General features: G+C 50.1%; 1 protein-coding gene across 9 annotated transcripts in view; it reads right to left on the bottom strand.

Annotated features, from left to right (window-relative positions):
• Positions 1-2,087: 2,087 nt before the first annotated feature.
• Positions 2,088-25,241, bottom strand: part of MAP7 (microtubule associated protein 7) — a 1,989,984-nt gene continuing 1,966,830 nt past the window's right edge. For all 9 annotated transcript variants that reach the window (XM_069606765.1, XM_069606764.1, XM_069606762.1 and 6 more), the window contains one exon: positions 2,088-2,297. In XM_069606765.1, coding sequence (XP_069462866.1) covers positions 2,287-2,297 — 11 coding nt within the window. In that variant the 3' untranslated portion in view covers positions 2,088-2,286. The remainder of the gene's footprint in view (positions 2,298-25,241) is intronic.

The raw sequence follows: 25,241 nt of genomic DNA on the forward strand, positions 1-25,241 counted from the left end.
GCATACCCTGCACCATCCATATCAGCATTACAAAAAGTACTGCTTTGAATGACAGTTCCCATTTTGTAGTCTAAATGTGAGTGGTACTTGATTCATGGCCTGTGACATAGTAAAATGCCAAAGTTAGGCCCATGTGACATTTACATTACCCTGGCACTGCCCTACTTGCCTTTCATAGCCATCAGCCCATTTAATATCATTTATCTCTGTGTTACTTTTTGTTTTCCAATTTGAGAAGGATTAGAGGCAAGGTCAAGCACACCTGACATGCCAATAACTTCACCACACTCCTACTAGTCTTTCACAGGTAAAGGTGTGTTATGAAACCCACTTAATTAAAATGATTCTTCTGAACAGTACTCATTTGATAGCCATCAGAATGATAAAAGGTTGAGTCAGGCAAACATGTTATGTGACTAATTCCATCCCACACCCATCTGTGTATCAGAGGTACTAGAGTGTACTATGAAATATCTGTAAAAGCAAAATCCACTCCAATTATGCTACTGCTGTCATCATTAGAAGGATGTAAGGCTGCCCCACCTGACAAGTGGCTGACTACTTCAACTATACCAGTTTATCAAATAATACATGTTTTTGGATTCCCAAAAATGCAAACTTTAAAAGGCTGATGTCATCTTTTTTTCTTCGTCTCCCCCTTTGAACCTACTTACGTGTCTCTTTCCAGGACGCTGTACCCCTCTTCTCCTAAAACTCACTCACATGCTTCCAGTTCTCCACCTGTAACATTCCCTTTAACTGCCCTGTGCAGCAGTGCCATTTTATAAGCAGTTTCCAAAAATTACATAGGAGCTTAAATTATTTCAAACATTTTTTATTTGTTAATTACATGCTGTATAGATTACCTGAAATAAAAATTGTACTATTTGGACAGTGGATTAAATATAAATTCTATGTACATGAATAATAAGAATTTCAAAGAAATCTGAAACAAAACTCAAGCTTTTATTTCATCATCACAAATACAAAAACATACTGACCACATGGCTTTGTTTATAATCTAGCAGATGACAATTTCCTATTGAATTTCAATAGATTTGCCAAACTCCTTTATGACAAAATACAAACCCTGTAAATGGAGGACTACAGTTTAGCCATGTATATTAAGCTATCGTCCTCCTTTAACATTTCTTCTACCTGACAACTTTTAGCGCAGTTGCATTTTAGATCAAGTCAACCCAGACTTTTTCCTAAGAGCACGATTCAGAATAGCAAAAAAGTGCAATGTTTTACTGGCATGCTGAGCAGCAGCAACACTGAGATGTGAGTGGGAACTGTGATATTAAAAGGTCAGTGATTTAATTAAAGTGGACATATTGAAGTCAATATGCAGTCATAAACTTGGGCAAAACAAAAGAACACACATTCCATTATTTTCAATTTGCTCTGAAACGAGCAAAAGCTAATAAAATCAGTCGATTTTCCACAATCTCATAATCCATTAAGGCAAAGAAAAAATCCTCCATCTTTAAGAACAGCAGCAATGTCAGAATAAAAAAAGAATTTATTTTTTCTCATTATACCATTCACCATAAATACAAAGATTATGTCTGCGGTATCATCTACCGCATTTGTTAGATTTTATTTGTGTCGAAAAAAACAAAATAAAACTCCATAATAAATATCCTTTGCCTGGACAGACAGTTTCTGGTCCATGAAAAATAATATATTTCTCTAGGTCTTAAAAATGTTACATAATGAAATCTGCTTTTAAAGACTTGTCTTTAAATGTGCCGAGTGTCCATGTAGCATATACATTTAAAAGATCCTCTCACAGAAGCAGCGTACATGTATGTCGGTACAATTAGAGTTCTCTGCATTAATAGCTGAAGCCAATAGGCTTAAAAGAAACAACCCATTAGCCCTACTGGTAGAGCAACAAGGGCATTATTTTTCAAGTATCGGACATATAACCTATAGAAGCTTGCAGTTAATTTAACATTGCACAGGTCTTAAAATGAAAAACCTATGTCACTTCGGCTTGCTTTTTCATTTGCGGTTATTATTCAGTGCTTTATTGTTCTGGCACCCCCTTTACAGTATTTAAGGACGCTAATAGGAGATGATAGAAATAGCTCAGAGTGATAGCCCAGTCTATTCCTATTGACTTTGACCTGGGTGCACTAGAGTTCCTTTAATAAAGATATAGCTCAGGAATTTTCAGAAAACTGAAGAAATAGCTTCCCTTTGTAACTTGGAAGGAACAAAATCATCATTTCTGAAGATGTTTGCTTGACTTAACCTTTGGTTCTTCAGAGGAAACTGCTAGATGACTTCTGCAAGGAAAAAAAAGATTTGGGCATTAGTAAGGCACTGATGATCATGACTCGTTCAGCAAGCGCAAAGACAACAAAACCTTTGGTTGCACAGCAAGATTTATTTGTTGGAATGTCAAGATTATTTCAATCAAATAACAGTTAACTCCAATGGCATGAAATGAAAAAGAACATTCTTCAGATAGTATTAGGATCCCTTTGCGGTAGCATGTGAATGATGAGATAAAACACGATCAGCTGTGACCAGCTGATATATGTCTAAATGAAGCAATGCAAAAAGTGACTAGAAGAAAAAAAGATTTTTAACATTGTTAATTATGACTGGTTCATTGCTATCGGGCACAACAAACAAATGAGAACTTATGTTCATAATAATCCTTCCACAGGAGTGCTGAAAAAGAATAACAGGTTCTACCTCTTCTGTGAGATAGAGTTGGCAGATGCCTACCTGCTCAGTGCTTCTTTGACTGCAATGGTAAGCAAATGAATTCTATACAGCTAGGATACTGTACCCAACAGGCTTTTGGACAAAACACACAACATATATATAAAAAACGCTTAGGTATGTTTCTGTACTCTCAGCTGATGTGATGTCTCAGTGTTGGGTTGCCCTCTGCTGTCCAAATGGCAAAGTGCACCTCTGTGTGCCCTTCTGCTTCAACAATAGCTATTATTTTAATAAACAGCTGATGAAATTTATCAGGGTTTAGTTGCCCTCTGCTGTCCAAATGGCAGAGTGTGCTTCTGTGTGCCCTTCCACTTCAACAACAGCTATCATTTTAACAAACAGAATAAGCATGGTTCTACATGGTCATCTTCACCTTACACTATCACAAACATTCGGAACACTTGCAAGTGACTTCTTTCCACCCCCCACTTCTCTACACACAGGGCACAGCGGTTCCAGTGTCAATGAACAGTTAATTACCGGCTTAACATTTCAGTCTCTAAAGAGCAAAACGCTGTAGGACCACTGCCACCTCACAAGCTAAAATGGAAAGTAGGCCCTGTAATTATGTGACTGCACAATCTTATGCCATCATAGGGACTCTACAGTGAACAAGGTCGCCAATTACACGTCTACAAAGACACATCATAGAGGCCTGTGTAATCGATGGAACTTAAATACTGTTCTTATAACGCGCATATTTCTCATTCAAGCTGATACAAATATGCCTTTCAAATTCAAAAGAAGACAGTTATCTACATGTTCAGCCTTTTCAATGAGCAATAATAAGTCACAGGGACCTATGCCCCCTTCCTGAAAGCAATCAATGGTAATTTCGATCTTTAAGAAGGGGGACAGACGTGACCCTATTATTTACCAACCAATATGCTAGAACGGCATATGTAACGCCAGGCACAGCTAGTACAATGAATATGCTTTCGATCCTATAACAGCAGACGGCCACCATGCTGATGAAAGGACTGAGAAAGACCTTCACAACTTTTGAATCAGCCCAATTAATAGCTTAAGCAATTTGACACAGCTTAATGTACAATCTCTGAAATAAAGTCGGAATGATTTAGTCCAACGAAGTCCCACGTGTGATGCTGGAGGATGAGACTGGGAGATCAATGGGGGCTTGGAACCACCATCAGCTAGATAAAGTATGCATAGGAGGTGGTGTATAGGGCTTCCTCGGTCCATCCCTAGCCTCTTGTGCGTCAGTAACCCTATTACCGCTCATGATATTTTGCCCAAGTGGAAATATGTTAGGTCTGGAACTGGAGAGAAACTATTACTGCACTGCACATGCAAGTCATCAACTAATTAGGTGTGCCGCAGCCAATCCCAAATGAGGATAAAAATAAGGAGTCACTGGGAAGTGACAGCATTAGGAGTACGGATTGGTAAGCAGAAGATGGAGCATTGTGGCAAGGAGGAAATGTGCTGCGAGTAAGATGAGGAGCTGGAGTAGTTAGAAAGTAGTGCACAGAAGGAGGTTACATTAGGCTAGGTTATTGAGATTTGTACCCTGCAACAGTGCCCTTTGTATGGTCTCAAGGATGTGGAAAGAGTTTATAGTAGAGAAGGGGAAAAGTAATGCGAAGGAGAAGGTGGAGAGAATTTTAAGAACTGAAGTGAAAGAGTGTAAGGCAAGATTTGAAGAGAAATAGAAAAGAAGAGTGGAGAAAGTAGTCTGCAAAGCATGGCAAAACTTTGATGAGAAAAGCAGGATAGAGTCTGAGGAGGGGAAAGGGAGATGAACCGGAGAAAGGAGGAACAGAGAAGTGATAAGGAGGATCGCAAAAACGAGGCAGCAAGTTTGGGTAATGTTTAAGATGCCGAGGGAAAACTCCTGAGTTGATGGAGGAGCAAGACCCAAGGGGCTCCAGAGATCCAACCAAAGACATTAACCCAGAGTACCCCAGAACCCAATGCATTCCCGAAGAGACAGACACAGGTTCATGTTGAGACAGCCTAGGGAACCAGAGATGATATTCTGGTAAAACCAACCAGAGACCAGTAAGACATCATCCAAGACCAAGAAAGAAGTGTTGGGCCACTTAAAACCACAAATGACTATGGAGGAAGAAAGCGAGAGAGGTAAGGACGGAGCTAGCTACAGAAGTTTCACCAGTATATTTTGAGTTAATAATCCCATACTGTGATCTTATTCAAACCTAATTTATTACTCTGTTATAATCAAATTTGTGAACCACATATTTTAGTTTTCAATTTTCTGCTGAACCCTCAGTCATGACACCAGACATCCAGAGGCTGAGGACAGAGATGAACCTCTGCTTACATCATTGGTGCAAAGATTGCTTCCCCCACTCTTCTTACTTCCTACAAATTAACACCTAGCTCTGGCCCTGTTTCCGTGGGCCAGACTCACATCAGAATGTAGGAAAGGGGTCTATGTAGTCAGTAGTCACTACGGTGAGAAACTATTTCTTACTCCTACGTCCCTCCCCCATTCCTCCATACTGATGGGAGATTTCACAGCAAGAAATGGCTTTGGGATCAGATAATCCCTACTGGGTAGCAAAGAGGCCTGTGTAGGGCAGCCTGTCCAAAACTAGCATATGGCCTGGAGCTAGTGTCCAGGCAACAATGCTTACAGAAAGCAGATGGTGAAAAACCATGTGGAGGCCCGGCTAATAACGTCCCAAGAAACATTGTACTGAAAAGGGTATTTGGCCCTGATGGCGTGACCATGAATGCCCTTAGGAGGCTCATGCTTCTGTATGGAATAGCAGTGTCTGATGCCAGGGACTAGCCATCTGTTAATAGTGGCCTTAGAGGCCTGTGAGCAGAGTGATGACCGCCAAAGGTAATGAAAAGGACATCAGATTTTCTGTACTGTTTAGTTCGGTGACGGTAAAACTTTAGGGCTCTCCTGAAAATGAGAGAGCGAAGAGCAATGTTAGCCAGAGACTGGGAATCCTGAACAAAGGTGGGCAGTACCACCTCCTCGTTGCTATGGAACGGGGACACCACTTTAAGCAAAAATGCTGGATGAGCTGTAAAATCACCTTATCCTTATGGAAAATAGAAGCAAATAGAGCCTGGAATTCATGGACTATGCGCAGAGACGAGAGCCGCCAAAAGTGCCATCACCCGTGACAGAAACTTAAACTCGGCGGAAGCCAAAGTTTAAAGGGTTTGAGTGTTAATGATGAAAGGATGATGTTCAAACCCCAAACCGCATGAGGCCTCTTGACTGGGGGAATAGAGCTGAGTGAGACCCTCAAGGTGTCTTCACACAACTAGGTTTGAGGTGGAAAAAAAACATGTCTCTGGTGGCTCGATAGGTCAAGATAGCTGAGAAATAAGATCGTCATGAGTCGCAAGATGGGAGAAAAAGGTGAGGATCTTCTTCAGAGGGCAGGTCAAGGGTTAGACATGCTTGCCCAGAGCCTCGTAACAGAACCTGGTCCACAAGCCTCTGTACGGGGCCCAGGTAGATGCCTTCTTGGCTGCCTGGATTATTTACATATTTTCAGCTGATAACCCAAGATTCCTTAGGGTGAGCTTCCCAGAAAACATGCTGCTAAATTGAGCAATCCAGTCGGAGGAGATTGTGTTGCCAGAAGGGGATATCGGACCCTCCCTCTGGGTTTCTACCAGAACCAGAAGCGGGCTAACCATTCAGGGGCTATCAGGATGAAAGGGAAGCCGCTACTATTGGAGAATCTCTCCAGAACGTGACGAAAGCATACAGAGACAATATCGAAACTCTCTCCCAAGGAGTTCCAGCACACTCCTCCCCTGGATGCGAAAAGAGGGCACTTGCTTTTACCGGCCATGGCAAATAAGCCTACCTGTGGGTATGGCATGATATGGCATTTATAACGCGTCTATAGACATAAGTGTTTCAAAGTGCGACGAGGCAAGGGAGGGGAAACAGAGGGAGGACGAGAACAACGATCTTACTGGGCCTAGTGACATTGAGATTGCACAAGTGCAGGGGAGCGGGGATGGGAGAAGTGCCAGGGGGGACGGAGGAGGATGGGCAAGTGGCAGACATGGGGTCGCAAACAAGTAGTGCAGCCAACAGATGGCAAGTGCGAGTATTAAAAGTGCAGACAATAGGTGTCAATAAGTGCAGTTAAGGGGACTGTAGGGTTGCAGATACAGACCACAAGTGCAGGGGATGCCAGGAGGCAGTGCGGGAGTGCAACTGGGTGGGCAGGGACCTGGGCTCGAGTTCAGAGGGTAGGCAGGTGACCAGTGCAGTGTCAGACAAGAGATCAGCAGGGGAGAGGAAGAGACAAGGCAGAAGCAAAGAGGAAGGTCTTGAGGTACTTCCGGAACCAGAGATTGTTCTGTTCAAGTTTCAGAGAGGCAGGGAAGCTGTTCCAGAGGGAGGCGCCAGCTGAAGAAAGAGATCTGCCCCCAACTCGTTGTTTGGAGAAGCGACTAACCCTCAAGGAGGAGGAGGAGCAAAGAGCTCGAGTTGGAAGTTATTTCTGAAGAGAGAGTTGGAGGTATTGCGGTCCCAGGCCCCAGAAGGCCTTGTGGACAATGTAGAGGGTCTTGATCTTTGCTGCCACTGGGAGCCAATGTAGAGATTTCAGGGCTGGAGAGATACGATCCCTGGGCTTGGGCCAAGGACAAGTCTTGCAGTCCTGTTGTAGGGGACGGAGAATAGAGGCAGATAGATTTAGAAAGAGGCTGTTGCAGTAGTCCAGCCTAAAGAGAACCAGAGCTCTGGAGACAGTGAGCTTCTGGGGGAAGGTGAAAAGGAAGAATACCTCTAAGGAGGTGCAGCTGGTATTTTGACTTCTTAGAGACATCAGAGATGTGAGGAGAGAAGGAGAGTGTGGAGTCGAAGATGACCCTGGGGTTCTTAGCCTCACAGGAGGGAGCATGAAGAGGGCCCAGAGTAGGCGGTCAGAGAGTGACAGGCAAGGAAGGTGCAGGTGTGCCGATAAGGAGGATCTCCGTCTTACTGGGATTAAGGCAGAGATCATTAGCGGCACAGCGCTCCTGGATTGCAGACAGACAATCCGGGATGGGAGAGGAGGCAGCTGAGGGGAGCCAGAAAGCGAGCTGAGTGCCATCCGTATATCACTGAAAGTTGGAGCACAGAGCAGCAATGCGGTGGGCGAGAGGTGCCAGTTATTGGTTGAACAGCCAGGGAGAAAGGTTAGACCCCTGGGAATACCACAGGTAGAGAGTGAGATAGAGGAGAGGAAGGACCCAAGTTGGACCTGGAATGGTCTGTCAGAGAGGAAAGAGGTCAGCCAGGGCAGGGCCTGATCAGTGATTTATTTTAACCCCTTAAGTGCCAAGGACGAGGTATCTCGTCCTTGGGATTACCTCAAGGGTGCCAAGGACGAGATAGCTCGTCCTTTTTGGCACTCAGTTTTTAGCGATCCCTGCAAAGCAGGGATCGCTCTTAACAGTAATCCAACCCCCGGACTATGTGAGAGGGAGGTCCCCCCACCTTGCCCGGGGGCTGGATTACCTTCAATTTCACATCAGCATGCGTAATGCACGCCGGCGTGAAAGTAATTTCACTGCGGCAGCCATTTCAGGCTGCCGCAGTGAAAAGAGAAGGTGAGTGCCCTTCTGCCTCTGCCTCGATCTCCGGCTGTATTTCAAGCCGGAGATAGAGGCAGGTGTCGTTGGAAAGGGGAGAATCTCCCCTTTCCAAGGACACTTTGTATGACAGCATTGCTGGTCACGGATCGGGCGCAGAGCGCTCGATCCGTGGCTAGCAATGCCACTAGACACCAGGGATGTCTTTTCAATGCAGGGGGGGAGGTAGGGGCTGCTTACAGCCCCCCCCATCAGCCCCCAAAGCATGGGGGCACATATGGATAACCCTGGGGGCAGATGGCTGATCATCTGCCCCAGGAAAGGGGGCAAATGCAAAAAAAGAAAGAAAAATGCAACAGGGATGGGGGGTGGGGGCCACTTGGCACCAGGGATATTTCTGACACAGAAAGGGTGGTAGCCCTCCCCCTCCTACACCAAGTGGAAAGGTGGGGCCACCAGGAATAAGTGTGCAGGCCCCCCAAAGGATGGGGCCTGCAGGTTAGGGCCCCCCTGGGGGCATATGGCTGATCATCTGCCCCCAGGGAAGGGGGCAAAATGAAAACATGAATAAAACAAAAAACAAAAACAAAAAGGGAGATTTAGGTGGGGTTGGGGCGGGGTGCCACTAGACACCAGGGATTTATTTTAAGGAAATGGGGGCACCCCTTGTAGCCCTCCCTGGGGGCAGATATCTGCTCCTAGGAAGGGGCATCTGTCCCCAGAGAGGGCTGCATGAGATGCCCCCTCTTATCCACCCCCAGGGAGGGCTGATGGAGATGGTCCGCCTTTCATTTGGTGTGGGGGGGGAGAGGGCCACCCCCCTTACATTACAAAATTCCCCGGCGGTTTAGGGTGCCCCTCAGCCCCCCCCTAAAATACAGCCTGCCATTTTCATTTTTTTTCTTTGTTTACCAAACTTGCCTTGGCGCAGATGGGCAGATTGGCACACCAACCAGGGGGCCCAATCCCTACTGCCCCATCCCTTTGGGGGCCTGTCCGGCATTTTGGGGTGAGCTTCTCCCCCCACCCCAAATGAAGTGTGGGGGAGCACCTCATGCAGCCCTCCCTGGGGGCAGATATCTGCACATAGGAAGGGGCAAATGTGTTTTTACCGGGGGGTAATGGGGGGCTGAGGTTCAGTAGACCACCAGGGATGGCTTGCAAGGGGGGGCATGCTTGGAAAGTATGAGTGTAGATTTGTTTTTGCTGGGGTGAACGTAGGTAACATGTTTTTTGTTTTGTTTACAGCTTTTTCTACGAGAGCAGCTGCACCGTTATGTGAGTACTGTTTTATATTATTCTATGGTTAGGGCCCTCTGTCAGTGGGGTGGGTGAGACTGGGGCTGGATTGTTGGTGGTGTGGGTGGGTATGGGCCGTCTGGGCAGATATTTTGGTGGGCTGGGAACACAATTGCAGGGGCAGGCCACAAATTGCCCCCCATGCCAGCAGAACATTGGTGTTTCCCTGGGAGTGGATGCCGCCCATGTGGGTTGTCCGTGTGCAAGCCCAGGCTGCACCTCTGGCTGTGCTACGTTACAGTTGTCACCTCCGGGGAGGAATGGGGATCCTGCCGGGGCTCCCTGGAGCTGCCGCTGTGCTTAGGGAACGATACACCAGGGTGTCTAAGCCAGCAAGGAAAACAGGGAACCCCATGCATTTCCGAAAAGTGGACACACGTGGGAATCCACAGAGTTCTGCCTTGCGCAAATTGCCCCAGTTTTTATTAGCCACAATCGCCGACAAAGTGTGATATTTGGTGGGGAAACAAACACAATGTTCACTTTGTTGGGGTTTCTGGGTAATACATTCTGGGCCGATGTTATGCTCACCTGGCTCCCACAGGGGCGTTGGTTGGACCTGGACTGCTGCGGCCTCCACCCACGTGATGCATATTGCAGCGATGACTGACTGGATCTGCCCTCCTAATCTTGTCTGCTTGACCCGTAGAAATATTCTCCTACAATTGGAGAGATGGATTTAGCCACTTGTGGATTCAAGTGATCGCTCCCCCACTGTCCCCTCTCAGCAATCTCACCTTATATTCTTGAAGGATGAGCCCTCCATCCTGCAAAGCACGCAGGGGCGCGTTGATGACCAGTTACTTCACTGGCCTGAAGATATTGGAAGAGTTGTAGGCGAATCCTGACTCCAAAAGGTCTTGGCGAAGAGCCGCAAGTATATAGTTCGTAAGGGTTCAAAATGTCTGGAATTCACTCCTGCCCAATTTCTCTTTTATCTTGCAACTTTGACCCAATAAGAAGATCGACTGCTGAAAGCGCTCCGGTAAAAGTCTGTGTTACCCAACACTGTCCGGTAAATAATGCCAAGGGTTAAACTTGTTGCTTTCTCCTTTTCTTACAGGTGCGGCATAAGAAGATGTGGCGTGCTGATGAATAATACCTCCGGCGGTAAAATCAGGTAAGCATATGGAGGCTAAAGAGATTGTCTCTGTCCGTTCTCTCTGCTCACCTTGTTGTTTCTTGTCCCCCTTAGGTGGCGGGATTCGGCGATGTAAAGATGGAGACAGCGCCGGATCGGAGAAATGCTGCGTGGAAGGGCGAGTATGGTGCGGCGCTGCTGCTGCTGCGATGCGACGCGTTTAAAACAAAGTCTTTCCTCTGGTTTGAAGATGCGATGAATCCGGGATCAGGTAAGAAATCAGGTAATACTCTTGTTCTAACCTTTGCTTCTTTCCTTCTTTCTAGGTGCTCCAGGTTCGAGGCGGGCGTGGCAGAAGGCTAGATGCTGCTGCTGGCACGGTGAACGTTACGCTGCTGGATGCAGAATAACGCGACGCGTGTGCTGCTCTTCGGGCGTGGTTTAAATAGCCTCCAAAGTAGTCCCAGGTAGGTATTCCTCCCCGACCACACCGAGTAACAAAATGGTCCCTAAGATAAAGTAGTCCCTTCTAGGCCTCACATGGGTTTGGATCTTCTTGCAGCATGGTCTGCATCAGGTAAGTGTGCACCTATGAGCCTGGCGCCTATGGTGCCAGGACTGATGTCCCATATGAGCGTGGCGCCATAGGCGCCAGGACTGAACCCAGACAGCCCCTAACAGGGGTTGCTGGGTTTTCTCAAGGCAACATGATGCCTGCTCCCGGGGCTGATGAACGTGGTCTGGATGCCCGGGGGTATGCATCATGACAGCACTCCCCCTCAAGCCCCCTCCTAAAGTCGTTCCTCCCTTGGTCCTGGTTTGTCTGGGAAGTCCCGGTGGAATCTCTTCACTAATCGTGGTGCATGAATGTGGTCACAAGGCTCCCATGACCTTTCCTGCCGCATGTAACCTTTCCAATCGATTAAGTAAAAAAGTTTTGATTTTACCACCTTGGAGTCCAGGATATTTTTCACCTCAAATTCAGGTTCTCCGTCTATCAAGATAGGATCTGGTGGTTTGGTTAGTCTTGTTCCTGGTTGAACGGGTTTTAAAAGTGAAACATGAAAGACAAGATGAATTCGCATATTGGAGGGTAATTCCAGTTTGACGGCCACCGTGTTGATAATGGCCTTAATGGTGTAAGGTTCCAAATATCTAGGATTAAAAGTCTGAGTTCCTTTCAGAGGTATGTGTTTTGTAGCTAGCCAAACCTGATCTCCAATTTGGTACTGTGGAGTTTCACTTCTATGTAGATCAGCATTTGTCTTGTATTTCTCTTTTGCTTGCTTTAAATGTTCTGTTGCTTTCTTGAAGGCTTGTGTAATAGTCGAATGTAAATGATTAACTGCAGGCATTTCTAAGTGCTGAGGCGAATTGAGTTCTGAGGTTCGAGGGTGGTGTCCATATATGGTGTAAAAGGGGCTTTGTCCGGTTCCTGAATGTACAGAGTTATTGTATGCATATTCGGAAATCCATAAAATATCTTTCCAATTACTTTCGGTCTGGTGAAGCATGCAACGTAGGTACTGTTTAAGGGTCTGGTTGGTCCTTTCCGTCTGACCATCGGTCTGGGGATGGTGACTGGTTGATAACCTTACGTCGATTTGCGCCAATTGGCAACATTTCTTCCAAAAATGTAAAATGAATTGACTATCTCGGTCACAGACCAATACGGAAGGAAACCTGTGTATTCGAACAATATTTTCGAGGAACTCCTTGGCCAGAATTGAAGCAGAAGGTAATCCCTTCAAAGGAATAAAGTGGGCCATCTTGGAAAAAAGATCCACGATAACTAGAATGGTGTTAAATCCATTACATGGAGGCAGATCAGTAATAAAGTCTAAAGATAAGGTGTGCCATGGTCTAGTTGGAATATCCAAAGGTTGTAAAAGGCCAGCTGGTTTTTTCTTCTGACTTTTGTTTTGGGCGCAAATGCCGCAAAACATCACAAATGACTTTATGGGGTCGATTCATGGAGCAAACGTGCGCCGAAAATCCCGGCGCAAGCGTGAGAAACCCAGCGCACGCGTGCGATTCAAGGAAGATGCTGCGCGTGTTTCCTGCTGTCCATGCGCCAAATCCTGCCATGGCGCACGCGGGCACACACGGCGTGCGCTACGCGCACAGCAAAAGCGCATATAGCGCGGCGCACACAACCAAAGTGGGCGTAACAGTGGGCGTAACATGCGGAATGGGGAATAACGCGTGAAAAAGAAGGCGTAACTGGGGAAGTACTGCAGGGAACTACACGGAACGCCCACACGCACGCAAACAACCCGTATTCATGGATTCGAATATGGGAAACCCGCGCACGGCAAAAGACGCACACAGGCGTCAACGCGTCCGCCACACGAAGGCAGGCGGAAGCGTCCCCGCGCACAGTATAAAAGTGCGCGCAAATAACAAACACGTATATACAGCTACGATGAATGCCCCATTTGTCGCAGCACTGATCGTGGGACACCGCAGGAGGAGGAGAATAGCCAGGGCACGCATTTTCGCACCACGGACAAGCCTTTTGGGATGCCTGACGACCAGGTCTACGGCAGGTATAGGTTTCCACCCCATATCATCCTAGACCTGGTCAGGGAGTGGGAAGATGACCTTACATCCCCCACCCTTTGCTCCCAAGCATTGAGCCCCTTGGAGAAGTTGCTCAATGTCCTGCATTTTTTGGCCACTGGGTCATTTCAGCGGACTACTGCCATAGTGGGGGGGGTCTCACAGGCCACGCAGTCACACTGCCTACACCAGGTACTGGCAATCATGACAGCGCGACCCTCAGTCCGCAGGCACATATACATGCCCAGAACACCCGCAGAAAGGCAGGCCGTTGTCCTGGATTTTTTCAGGGTGGCACACTTCCCCAAAGTGCTCGGTGCCATAGATTGCACCCATGTGGCCCTACGTCCACCTAGGGCCACTGAGCACATCTACCGAAACCGCAAGCACTGGCATTCCATCAATGTACAGGTGGTATGCGATGCAAAGGGAATCATCACCTCTGTCTATGCAAACTACCCTGGCTCCACCCATGACAGTTTCATATACAGAATGTCCGCCCTGAGCCGGGCCCTGGAAGCTGGGCAGCATGGCGACACATGGCTCCTAGGTGAATACAAATGCCCTTGCACTTGCATGCATGTCACACACGCACACACACACAAATACACAAACCCCAATAATCACAACCATTTACACCACCCCAGGGGACAGTGCCTACCCTCTGAGCAACCACATGACGACGCCAATCCGGAACCCCACCACACCACCCTAGGTAAGATACAACGCCGCCCATATTGCAACCAGGGCCATAGTGAAGCGCACATTCGGAGTGCTCAAGTCACGTTTCCGCTCCCTTGACCGCTCTGGCGGGCAGCTACTCTATGCACCCCCAGTAGTGTTCTGGATCATTTTGGAAGCATGTGTCCTGCACAATGTTGCAACACGGCAGGGCGTACCGGTGGACATAGTGGTGCCCCCACATCCCCAACCACAGGCACAGGCGCTGCCCATGGGAGGGGACAGGGCATGTGGCGAGGAAGCCCGGACCCAGCTTGTGGCCACATTTTTCACCTAAACTCCCACCCCTGCGGAGTGCACACAGGCCTGGCACATACCAGGTGACAATCGATGATGACAAAGAGACAGTCAACTGTCACAACCCTACCACCCTGAGATAGTTGCCATGGAAGTGCCACATTGTCTGCATCCCTAGTTACTTAAACACAAGCTATCCTGTGTGACCAAAAGGCACACATATGACATGACATGATATGGCATTTGTAACGTGCCTATACACAAGTATTTCAAGGTGCGATGAGGCAGGGAGGGGGGAACAAGGGAAGACAGACAACGATACTACTAGGCCAGGTGTCATTTAGATTGTGCAAGTGCAGGGGTAGGGGGAAGGGAAAAGTGCAAGGGGAAGGGGAGGAGGGAGTGCAGTACAGGGTAAGTAGACTAAAAAACAAATAAATAGGCCAGCTGGTGGCAACTGCAAAGGTAAGTGCAGACAAGTGCTGGGAAGGGGGGGCTGTAGGGATAGAGAGACAGTCCCGCAGTGCAGGGGCTGCCAGGGAGGCAGTGCAAGTGGAGAGTGGCTGGGCCAGGGACCGAGGTCGGTGAGAGTGGCCCAGTTGCAGATCCAGTGCAGTTGCAGTAAAGAATTTTGCAAGGGAGAGGCAGAGATAAAGCAGAAGCAAAGAGGAAGGTCTTGAGGTGCTTCCGGAACCGGAGATGGTTCTCCTCAAGTTCTAGTGAGGCAGGAAGGCTGTTCCAGACGGAGGCCCCTGCCGCGGAGAGAGATCTACCCCCAGCTAGTTGCTTTGAGAAGCGGATGAACCTGACATGCAAGGTGTGAATCACACACACCTGCAAAACAGGCCATGACCATCACTGTTATGTCACTCAAACCCTCCCAAACCACAACATGACATGGCAAGCAATACCCATACACCAACACAGTACCAATAAGGTACACATTGCCATGTCAAAAATGTACAGTGGCATCAGACAATGATGCCTGACATGGAATCAGATGAAATGACTGCCCAACAACCTCCCACCCAAAATAAGTCATTTCCAAATGCATTACAAAAGTTGTAGACGTAACATAACAATGAATGCCTGTCTACATGCACATTGTGCATTGCAAAATCAACACTGCAGCTTCTGTGTGCTGTGTCCAACTCCTGCAACACACTGCTCAGCGCACAGCACAGTGAACAGCCATTGTGTGTGATGCACACCCTGAGCATCACATCTAAGCAACAGACCACATCAAAAAGCAAATTAGGCATGTACAGGATCCATAATTGGTCACAGAACATGTGCTGCAGGGACACAGTGGGCACCAGAAGGCAAACAGAGTGTACACGTGGATATGCAAGGGTGGTTGTACATGTAGTGCATCATAGTGCAAGTGTGTGGGTCAGTAAGGACATGCACTCAACATATGCATGTGCAATCAAGTGACCATCAGTGTCCTCTACACATCACATGTGAACATTCACCATGTGTACACCCCAGCATATCAAACCACAACTACCCCCTCACACCTGAAAGGTAAACGGAACACATGAACAGGCATTGATCATCAGAACACAACATGTACATAGGATACCACCATTACAATGTCAGGGTTCCCATCACACTGCAGGGCAAGGCAATGACCCACTGAACAACTGCACCTGGGTCATGGAGCCTTCAACCCTCAATTTCACCTGGCCACAGGATCACCCTTCCCCTTCGTCACCATCTCCCACCTTGTGCGTAAAAAGGTGCCTGCACCCTCAGAGTCCACCCTCATTTGCATAATCACAAAATCCAAGCCAGAAAAATGAACCAGAACACCCTCCAGTAGATGACCTGACGTAGCAATACCTCACAAAGGCCAAGTACTACCACAATGATGTAACAACCAAGGTAGCACAGTAAAACAATGTCACAACAGGATGTGAACCATGTGTGGTACATAACATAGAATGATGCACCATGAACGGATGTGTACTGTCACAGGTCCCGTGTACAGGCGCGGGAGTGTCACGAAACAACCACCCCCACCGTGTCCCGGGTGCCTGCAAGGTCAAACTCACACAGGTCTCTGAGACCCTGGTGGGGAAGGAGGGTCAGGGATATGCAGTCGGGACAGGTGTTGGCACACTGGATAACTGGAATGAGTGGCAGGAGAGGGGAGGAGGAATGACAAATGAAAGTAGGGAATGCACGAAATGTACTACCTGCATCAACACATACACAATCCGAACAAACTTGGACATCATTGTCATGGCCTTCTGTAGACAAGGCTTAGGAGTGGCACGAACCAACCACCCCCTCTAGGGTTTTGGCGCCTGCAGGTTTGGGGCTTACACAGGCATCCGCAACCCCAGCGGGGAAAGAGGGTTAGGGAATGTTGCTTGGATAGGTACGGGAAGCAGGAACACCGGGTAGAGGGTACAGGGTTTAAAATTGGATAGGACTCCGGGTGATTAGGGAAAAATAAACATAACAAATTGAATTACACATTCATCCATGCATTAGTGCACCCCCCAGCAAGCCTATGCATAGCAGTTTGAAAAGAAAAACAACAAACACTTAGCTCTGGTTTTGAGTGCTGGCCTCCTGCCTGCGCACTCTCAGGTCCGGTTACAGGAGCACTGCAATGCTGCAAAGAGAGCCACAGTTAATAATCTGTACGCGTCCATTACACAAAAACACACCACCAAACATGCCCCATAGCAACAAACTACTCTACAAACAGACAATCTGGTGGAGATGTTCGTACCCATATATAACATTACCCCTGTGATGGGTCATACACAGTCAATGCAGTAAGTCAGCCGCCGGTGGGTGCGTGGCAAATGGAACACCAATGTGTCACAATTCACACAACATGCAATGTTCCCTGGGTAAGCAGACAGACCCATATAGCAAGGCATGACTTCAGAACAAGTCGTGTTCCACCATGACCGAAACAAAGTTGGCAGTGCATGTATCAAAATGTACATGGAAATGAAATGCACTGCACCCGAGTATGTCCCTTGCTGTATGTCCCTGTGAGCTGCCCCTTTCCATGTCTCGGAAGGCTACATGGTTGATACAAGTGCCTCAATGGACCTTGGTGTACCGGAGGGTATGTGCCACTGCCCCTGCAGGTGTCCCAGACAACCTTACAATCAACAGCCATCAGTCCACCAACACATCTGAGCTGCATTGTGTGCTTCAACACCAATATTCGTCCAAGCTCACCCTCAGTGCTGTGACTAAGCCTGCATGTGCAACTCGCCTGGTGCAAGCTTTGCTGTGTTGTGGCCCCCTGTGCTGCTCACCTTGCCTGGAGTTCCTTGGAACACGTCAGCCGTTCTAGGATGTAGGTCTGCAATCCCTGTGCCTCTGCTTGTGCACACATGTGCATGCGGGCACCAACAAACGTGTCCAGAATTCAGACATCCAATGGGCCATGTCTGCTGGCAAAGGTGCTCTGGAGGCTAATCCTGCTGCAGAAAGGGCATGAAACACATGATTAATGCTTTAAAGTCATCTGTGTGTGTCTCTTCAGACATCTCATTACTGGACCATGTCAGAGACTTACATCAGAAATCACACCATCAGTCCGTCTTTCACATCCAAAGTGTGGAACACACTATCTACGGCATGAATTGCAACAAGCATGTGTACAGTAAAGATAAGAAACATACTACACAATGCATAGCAATGAATGTACACATTAATCATGAAACACCCCATCTAGCAAAAGCTGAACAGTGGACAATAACACCACAATCATCCCCACTAGGGGTGTCAACACAAGTCACACAGCACCAGACATGCCACAGATATGACAGTCCAAAGCCCTTGTGTAATAGGTTGTCACACCGAACCATCCTTGCGAGCCCATGGATAAGGGAGGCAGGAGTGCATATGTGAGTCAAGGACCCCAAGCAGCAAACACATACACAAGACAAGCCTGAAGGGCCCAGCTGGAACAGACAGTGGATGCCTTCAAAAGCCACAAAGCGCCGCACCGTCACATGAAAGCACAATAGACAAGCATTTTAAACTATATTAACTAATTACACTAACTATGAAAAACCTACATTACCTAATTAAACTAACTATCAAACAGAAACTTAACTAACTAAACTAAAAGAAAAATCAAAAATGGCCACATACGACCCGGGGGGAGGGGAGGCACCCAGGAGGGGGGAGGTACAGGGTGCTGCTCAACACCCACATGCGATGATGCTGAGCCAAAAAAAAAAAACTCCATGGGCTCAACGCCTGCACAGCCCGACCTATGTGGGAGATAGATGGTCGTCCGAGTCTGGCTCATCCTGGAAAGGAGGACGTGGCACAGTAGCCTGGCCACGCCTAGCCGCAGCTTGCCCCTCGTGGGCAGCAAGTCTGCCGGACGGGTGAGCCTGGTTCCGTGTGGCGATGTGACATAGGTCTGCATGCAGAACCTCACGTGATACACGTGCTTCCTCTTGCAAGGTAGCACGTGTAACACGGAGTTCCTCCTGCAAGGCCTGGCTGGACAACCGCTGCACCTCCCGGCAAGCCTGTAGCTCAGCCGAGATGGTACGCTCAAGCTGTGCAAACCTCTCCTCTGCCCGCTGCCTCTGGGACATCATAAGGACACCCAGAGTGGATTTGAGGGAAGCATACTCCTCCCTCAGGGCATTCATGTGCGCCTCTGCGTGAGCAGCAATTGCTTGACGCAGAGACGACATTTCAGCCTGGCGTGCCCTGTCTGAGGCCGCCATGCCCAGCCTGAGCGAGCGGGCCATGGACCGTGCCGCCTGCTGCTGGAGAAGCACCTGCCTAGCAGGGGGGAGCACAGATCGGGCCACACGCTCCATGCTCTCAGCGATGTTCTCCATTGCTGCCCCCTGCCGTTCTGAATTGGCAGTCATGTCTTGCTCCCACTCAGTATACTGCGGTTGCGCGCGGCGACCGTGTTGCCAGGCTTGACCCCTGCGGGACCCAAGGACCAGGGGTCCTCGCTGTGTTGGCACCGCCCGTGGCTGCACGACTACATGCCCCCGTCGACATGATGTCCCAGGCACATCAGTGACTGGTGTGGACAGTGATCCTGCGTCCCGATCCACCACGGGCGGAGGAACCACGACTGTCTGATCCCTCAGTGCAGGTGTCGCAGACAGAGGAGTGTCCACATCAGAATCACTCACCCCTGACACATGGACTTGATGCTCATCCAACTCAACATGGACGTCAGAGTCGTCATCAAGGCTGGACTCCTAGGCAGCCAGAGACAAGATGGACTGTAGCACTTGGGGGTTTTCGTGGCCTACCACCCCACGACCCCCACTTGTGCCGGGTTGATGTAGTGGTAACAACCCTGTGTCTGGCATGACAACACCATCCTCCGCCTCCATTGCGTCATCACCTGAAAAATAGAGAGAAAAAAGGTCACTACACATGTCAGAAGCACACAACACACACACACACACACACCGACAACAAACGCATCAGGCAGACATGTGACACACAACATATAACCTGGCATGCATGCTGGGTCAATTTTGAATTGCTTCTGTGATCAGACCTGTTGAAAGGTGGCAGTTTCCATGGAAGTGGGTCTATGCAGTGCAGAAAATGTGTACGCCACTCACTACCTACATGTACAAGGACTCCATGGTGTGTGCCAGGAAATGTGAAGGCAGTGCAAGGTCAAATTCAGGCATCACGTGCATTGTGCATTCAATGTGTACCATATCTAGAAGCCAAGCACCCCTCCACCCCAGTACAAAAGCAGGGATGCCTAGCATGGTATCAAAAGACTGACCATACACCTGTGTATTGACAGGCAGTGTTGACTGGCATCAACAGCTTAATGTGATTCAAGTGACAACACTGCAAATGATGATGGGACAGTAAGCAGGACACATGATGAAAACTCTGGAGGCCGCCCACCTGTGAAGAAGACACAACAACAGTTGGACAGAGTCATTGGCCATTGAACAGGCTGAGGCCTGTGAGCCACACAGATTGTCAGACCCTAAACATGTGTGCAACGCAGTACTGAGCCACAGTTAACATGGGAAGGCTGATGAGATGCCATGCAATGTATGTCACCCAGGACTTGTATTATAGTGATCATCCAGTCAAGGACACATAGGGGCATGCGTGCAATGCACATGGAGCATGAATGGGCACTCATGTCCCTGCGGGACATCTGACCTATGCACAGTACAAGTGAGATACCCTGCATCAAGTACTAAGGCTGTACCACACGGCATATGTCTGGCAGATTGTACGCTGGAAGTTAGCATTTACACAGGACGCATGAACAGGAAAGTACACATTGGCAAGATTGAAGCAGACCAGTGCAAAGGTGGAACTGGGGTGCAGAGTGGCGGACGAGGGGCAAGGCAGCATGCCTACATGGAGTCCCTGCATGCAGGCAGAGGAGACATGCACGTCAGTCATGCAATGACATTGTGCCTGGGCTGAGAGGAAGGTCACCCCATGCCACATGCAGAAGGGCCAGTGAGCTGGAACGTGGACCGGAGGGGCATACTTGCAACCAGCATGTCAGTAGGGTGCAATAGTGGTGATGCGGACAGTCCCCGTCTGCTCCACATGTCCACCATCCAGCAGAGCAGACATGCATCATGGAAGCATTGCATTACTTACACATCAGAACCATGTACACGTCACATGTAGTGGCAATCATGCACAACACATCCCACAAGTGAAACACACACGTCCTCAACAAACACACATCAACACTCACTGGACTGGGCATCAAAGTCCAGCATCTCTCCCACTCCTTAGACCAATTCAGGTGGTATGAACTCTGCAACGAGTGCCTCATGCGGAGTGAGCTCTTCCTCCTTTGATGCAGGCCCACCGCCAGTCACCAGAGTCAAGTTGTAATTAGAGGCACGCTTAGCCTTAGTGCTGCGTTTGATGTCATTCCAACGCTTTTTGCACTCTTGTGCACCTCATGTCAGAATGAACTTATATGTTCCGCAACATGCTTCCAGTGGGTGTCAGGTTGGGCAGCCGTAGTCTGACTATTGGCACCCACTGGCATGTCACGACTGTGGCCCCGCACGTAGCCCACGAGGAAGTCCAGTTCCTGCTTGCAGAAAGGCTTCTTCCTCGACGTGCAGGAGGTCGTGGCTGTGTGTGGGGTCCCAGCCTGTGCTGCAGGTGCAACCTTCCTCCTCTTGGACTGTGGCGCAGACCCTGGCTGGCTAATGCCGCCCTGACCAGTATGGCCAGTGGGTTCGGTGGATTGAGCCAAGGGAGTGGCAGGTGGAGGGACGACCAAAGGCCTGACTTGTGTCAGTGGCATCTGGGTGCCCTCTAATGGACCCTGCGCAGCAACATCAGCTGTGGCAGGGTCATTGACCGCAACGGTCCTGGTTGGCAGACTCACAACCGGGGTGGTGTTGGGTGCGTCTGCCGCTGCACTTGCCCAACACCCGGCTGTTCGGGGCAGCAGATGACATAACTGCCCCAGGGACACGTTTCTTGGTCTGAGCAGCCCGGCCTGCCCCCATGGTTTCCCTCCTGGCCTGTTGAAAATCTACCAAGGGCTCCTCAAGTGCCAACGCAGCCTGCGCTGGCAGACCCTGACCCTGGGTGGCGGTGTCCACAGCTGCACCTGCAGCTACCACTACCCTTGGGCCCGTGGCAGTCGATGGAACGGACTGCTGGGTCACACGAGCGCCAGTGCCAGATGCAGAAGCTGCATCCCCCGGAACCACAGGGGGTGGTGGCATGACTGCACCAACACATGGCACAACAATGTGCTCAAGTGGCGCACCCCTGCCTCTTCCCCCTCTGTGGCCGCCCTGGACACCCTGGAGTCCCCCTACTCCTGGTCACCACGGCCACGTCCCCGACCACGCCCGCCACAAGGAGTACGCTCAGCTGAGGCGCCCCTCACATTTGGTGTCCTCCCAACCATGGCACAGATGTAGTAGTGCCGGCACAGATGGAGTAGTGCCAATGGGAGGTGTACACCACAATTGGCCTGGGCAATTGGGGTGAAGGGGGTGGGAAGCAAGATGTTAACAGCCCCCCTGCACCTGCAAGGCTGTATGTGACCCCGGTGATGTAGTGACGGGTCACGCAACGCTCAGGCACCCCAAAACTGCAGTAAAACCGTGCACGCAACCCTGCAGCCTATGTGCGTGGATTCAACCTCCCGCGGTATGCGGTGGCACCCAGTAACACGAATAACGCGTACGCGTGGGACACGCAGGCAACTATGACATCGAAAATGGGTGCACAGGGGCACCCGCAGTGGGAAAAATGGCGTGTGCGACTCACCGTCTGACAAGCGCGATGCAGAAAAACACGCGTAGCCAATACCCCCGCCAAAAGAAGAGATACGTCCTTGATAGCTGTGAAGTTGTGATGGCGCGCAAAACAACAGGAGGCAGCAACACACGTCGGTCTCCACGAAAGGCACATACAGCGAACTGCTGGCCCCGCTCACCTTTAACCCGTGCTGAGGGAAACGCCCTCTTACGCGCATGGGCCCTTTCCTCGGATTACACGCGGACGTGCAGTTTTTCACGCGCGCTGAAACGCCCATGCACGGCTGCGCGCATCACGTCACAGAGGTGCTTGCGCTTGAAGGGCCTTCTGTCCAATGAAATTGCGTATGCGTGCAGACGCGCTAAGGGCCTTTCCTCGAATTACACGCTGACGTGCAGAATTTTCACGTGCCAAATCACTCCGTATCAAGCTGGCCACTCGTAAGCACACAGAAGACCACGCTCCTGCCCAGAAGGCCGAATTACTGCCCCCCAGAGCCCCGAGCACGCGCCCACCTGCCATCTGCTGCTGCCTGACTGCCTGCTCCCACGTGCCCTGCCATTTGCTGCCTGCACATCAGCCAGGGCTGCTGTTGCTGTGACCACCCTTGCTGGAACCGAAGACTCCCGACTGGGATTCCATCGTTCCACAGCCCAGCCCCAGGACCCAGTTGCCCACCCTCTCCTGCCTCTGGGGTTGTCATGTCGGGCACTGCAACATCTGGCACCACTGACAACCCCCGGCCAGAGAGGCAGAGGGGCACCAGCTTCACTGCCACCGAAGTTGGTGTCCTGGTGGAGCAAGTCCTGGGGCAGTATGATGCCTCTTCGGAAGTTCCCGCGCCGACAAGGAAGGACGGACTCGGATCTGGACAGACATCGTGACTGCCATCAACGCGGAAGGGGTGGCAGTCCGCGACTTCCAACATGTCAAGAAGCGCTGGGAGGACTTCAGGTCCAGGACCCTCAACAAGGCCCGGTGCCTCTTGAAGGCAGCGGATGCTAAGGGGCGCCAGGGCCACTTGTCGGAAGATCAGATGAGGGTCCTGGAATGCATATCCCCAGCGCTCCACGTCCAGGTCCTTGAGAGGCAGACCCGCCTGGAGTCGAGCGGTAAGTGTACATGCATCATGATTGTAAGCTGTGCGTGTGGTGATGTGCGAGTAGTGTGCAGGTTGCACATCTGTTTGTATGGGGCCGAGTATGGGTGGGGGTGTACAGGGCCGTGAGGCTAGCACATGCGAGGGCTGTCATGTGTGAGACATGGATGGTGCTTGTGTGTGTAGACTTGCATGCCAAATGCAGTTGTGTGGGCACACATGTTTGGATGAATGTGTATGTAAGTAGGCATGTTTGTGATGTCACGCATGTATGTTGTTTTCAGCTGCATGTATCAGCACTGTGTACATGTGCATGTGTGTGTATTTGACAAGGGTGCAACAGTGATGCAACATGGATGCATGTGACAGCGGGATGTGGAAGCCGGATTGGCAGATGTGACATGGATGCCCATCTGAACACTGCGACAGTTGGCAGAGGTGTACACATGCATGCAAGTGTGGTGGTGTGCGTGCATGTGTAGTGCACTCCCTGTGCTGCATGTGATGTCTGGCTCACCTTTGCCTGCTCATGCTGTTGTATATGTATGGATGGTGCTGGCGGTTGCGATATGGCTGTGGTATGGCTCATGTGTGGAAGTTGAAATGACATGTGTGTTGGCGATTGTGATGCCATGTCTGAGGTTTGCCAATGCCACTCATGTACAACTGTCATGTGTGTATGTGTCCATTGTACAGTGCCCTGATGCCTGTGTTTTATTTCTCCCTGTCTGTAGCGTCAACTGATGAAGAGGGCGGAGAAGGTGCTGTGGAGCACAGCGGCGGGGATCGCACCGCCAGCCAGAGACGCAAGGCCCGGCTCCCCTCCCAGGTTGTGATCTCGTCGGGGAGTGAGGAGTCCGGTGCCGCGTCCCAGGCCGCAGCTGCCGGGGGGAGGTCCAAGAAGCGGAGGTTGGAGTTGGACTCCTCGGCAGCAGAAGGGGCAGCTCGGACCCCACAGGGCCCAACGGGGGAAGATGGCACGGAGTCATCCAGGTTGGTGGGGGGTTTGGTGGAGGAGGAGGCCGTGCAAGCAACAGAGACGGGGTCTGGAGGTGGGGATTCCACTGGTGCTAGTGGTGCAGGACCAGGGACAGGAGGCAGCACAGGCCGCCGCGGAGGTGCCTGTGTGCAATCCTGTCCCTGATCCTGTCACTGCATCATCTTGCACCAGCAGGGATGCCTATGTCCAGACCCGTTTTCAGGCAGGGGATGAGCTCACGACAACTGGCCTTCCTCTGCCTGCGGACGTGGCTATCCGGGTCCGGGTTGAGCCTGTCCTGACTGGTGTGCCGTTGCGTCAAAGGCCATGCAAAGTGACTTGCAGTCTTTTCATGAGGAGACTGCACGTCATCTTGAATGGCTCGTTGACCGCGTTGGCCTACTGGGACAGGTCACCCAGGCCGGATTCCTCCGTTTGATGGGGCTTGCTACGACCCCCTCCTCAACTGAACCCCCTATGCGCCAGTCGTCCTCCGTGCCATCTTCCCACCCATTAGTCACCTGGGTGCCCTGTGGAGCTGCCTCTGACGGTGCGGCCAGGCTGGTGGAGGAGGCATCCCTGCCACAGTTGGGAGTCGGACGTCCAGCAAGGGTGGCCACATCAACGGCTGCACCCCAGCCAGCGGAGGATGTGCAGGCAGCAGGAGGCAGTGCACGGGAAGAGGCACA

This window comes from Ambystoma mexicanum, chromosome 4p (assembly GCF_040938575.1).
Source record: "Ambystoma mexicanum isolate Mex_15411 chromosome 4p, UKY_AmexF1_1, whole genome shotgun sequence".
Taxonomy (NCBI): Eukaryota; Metazoa; Chordata; class Amphibia; order Caudata; family Ambystomatidae; genus Ambystoma; species Ambystoma mexicanum.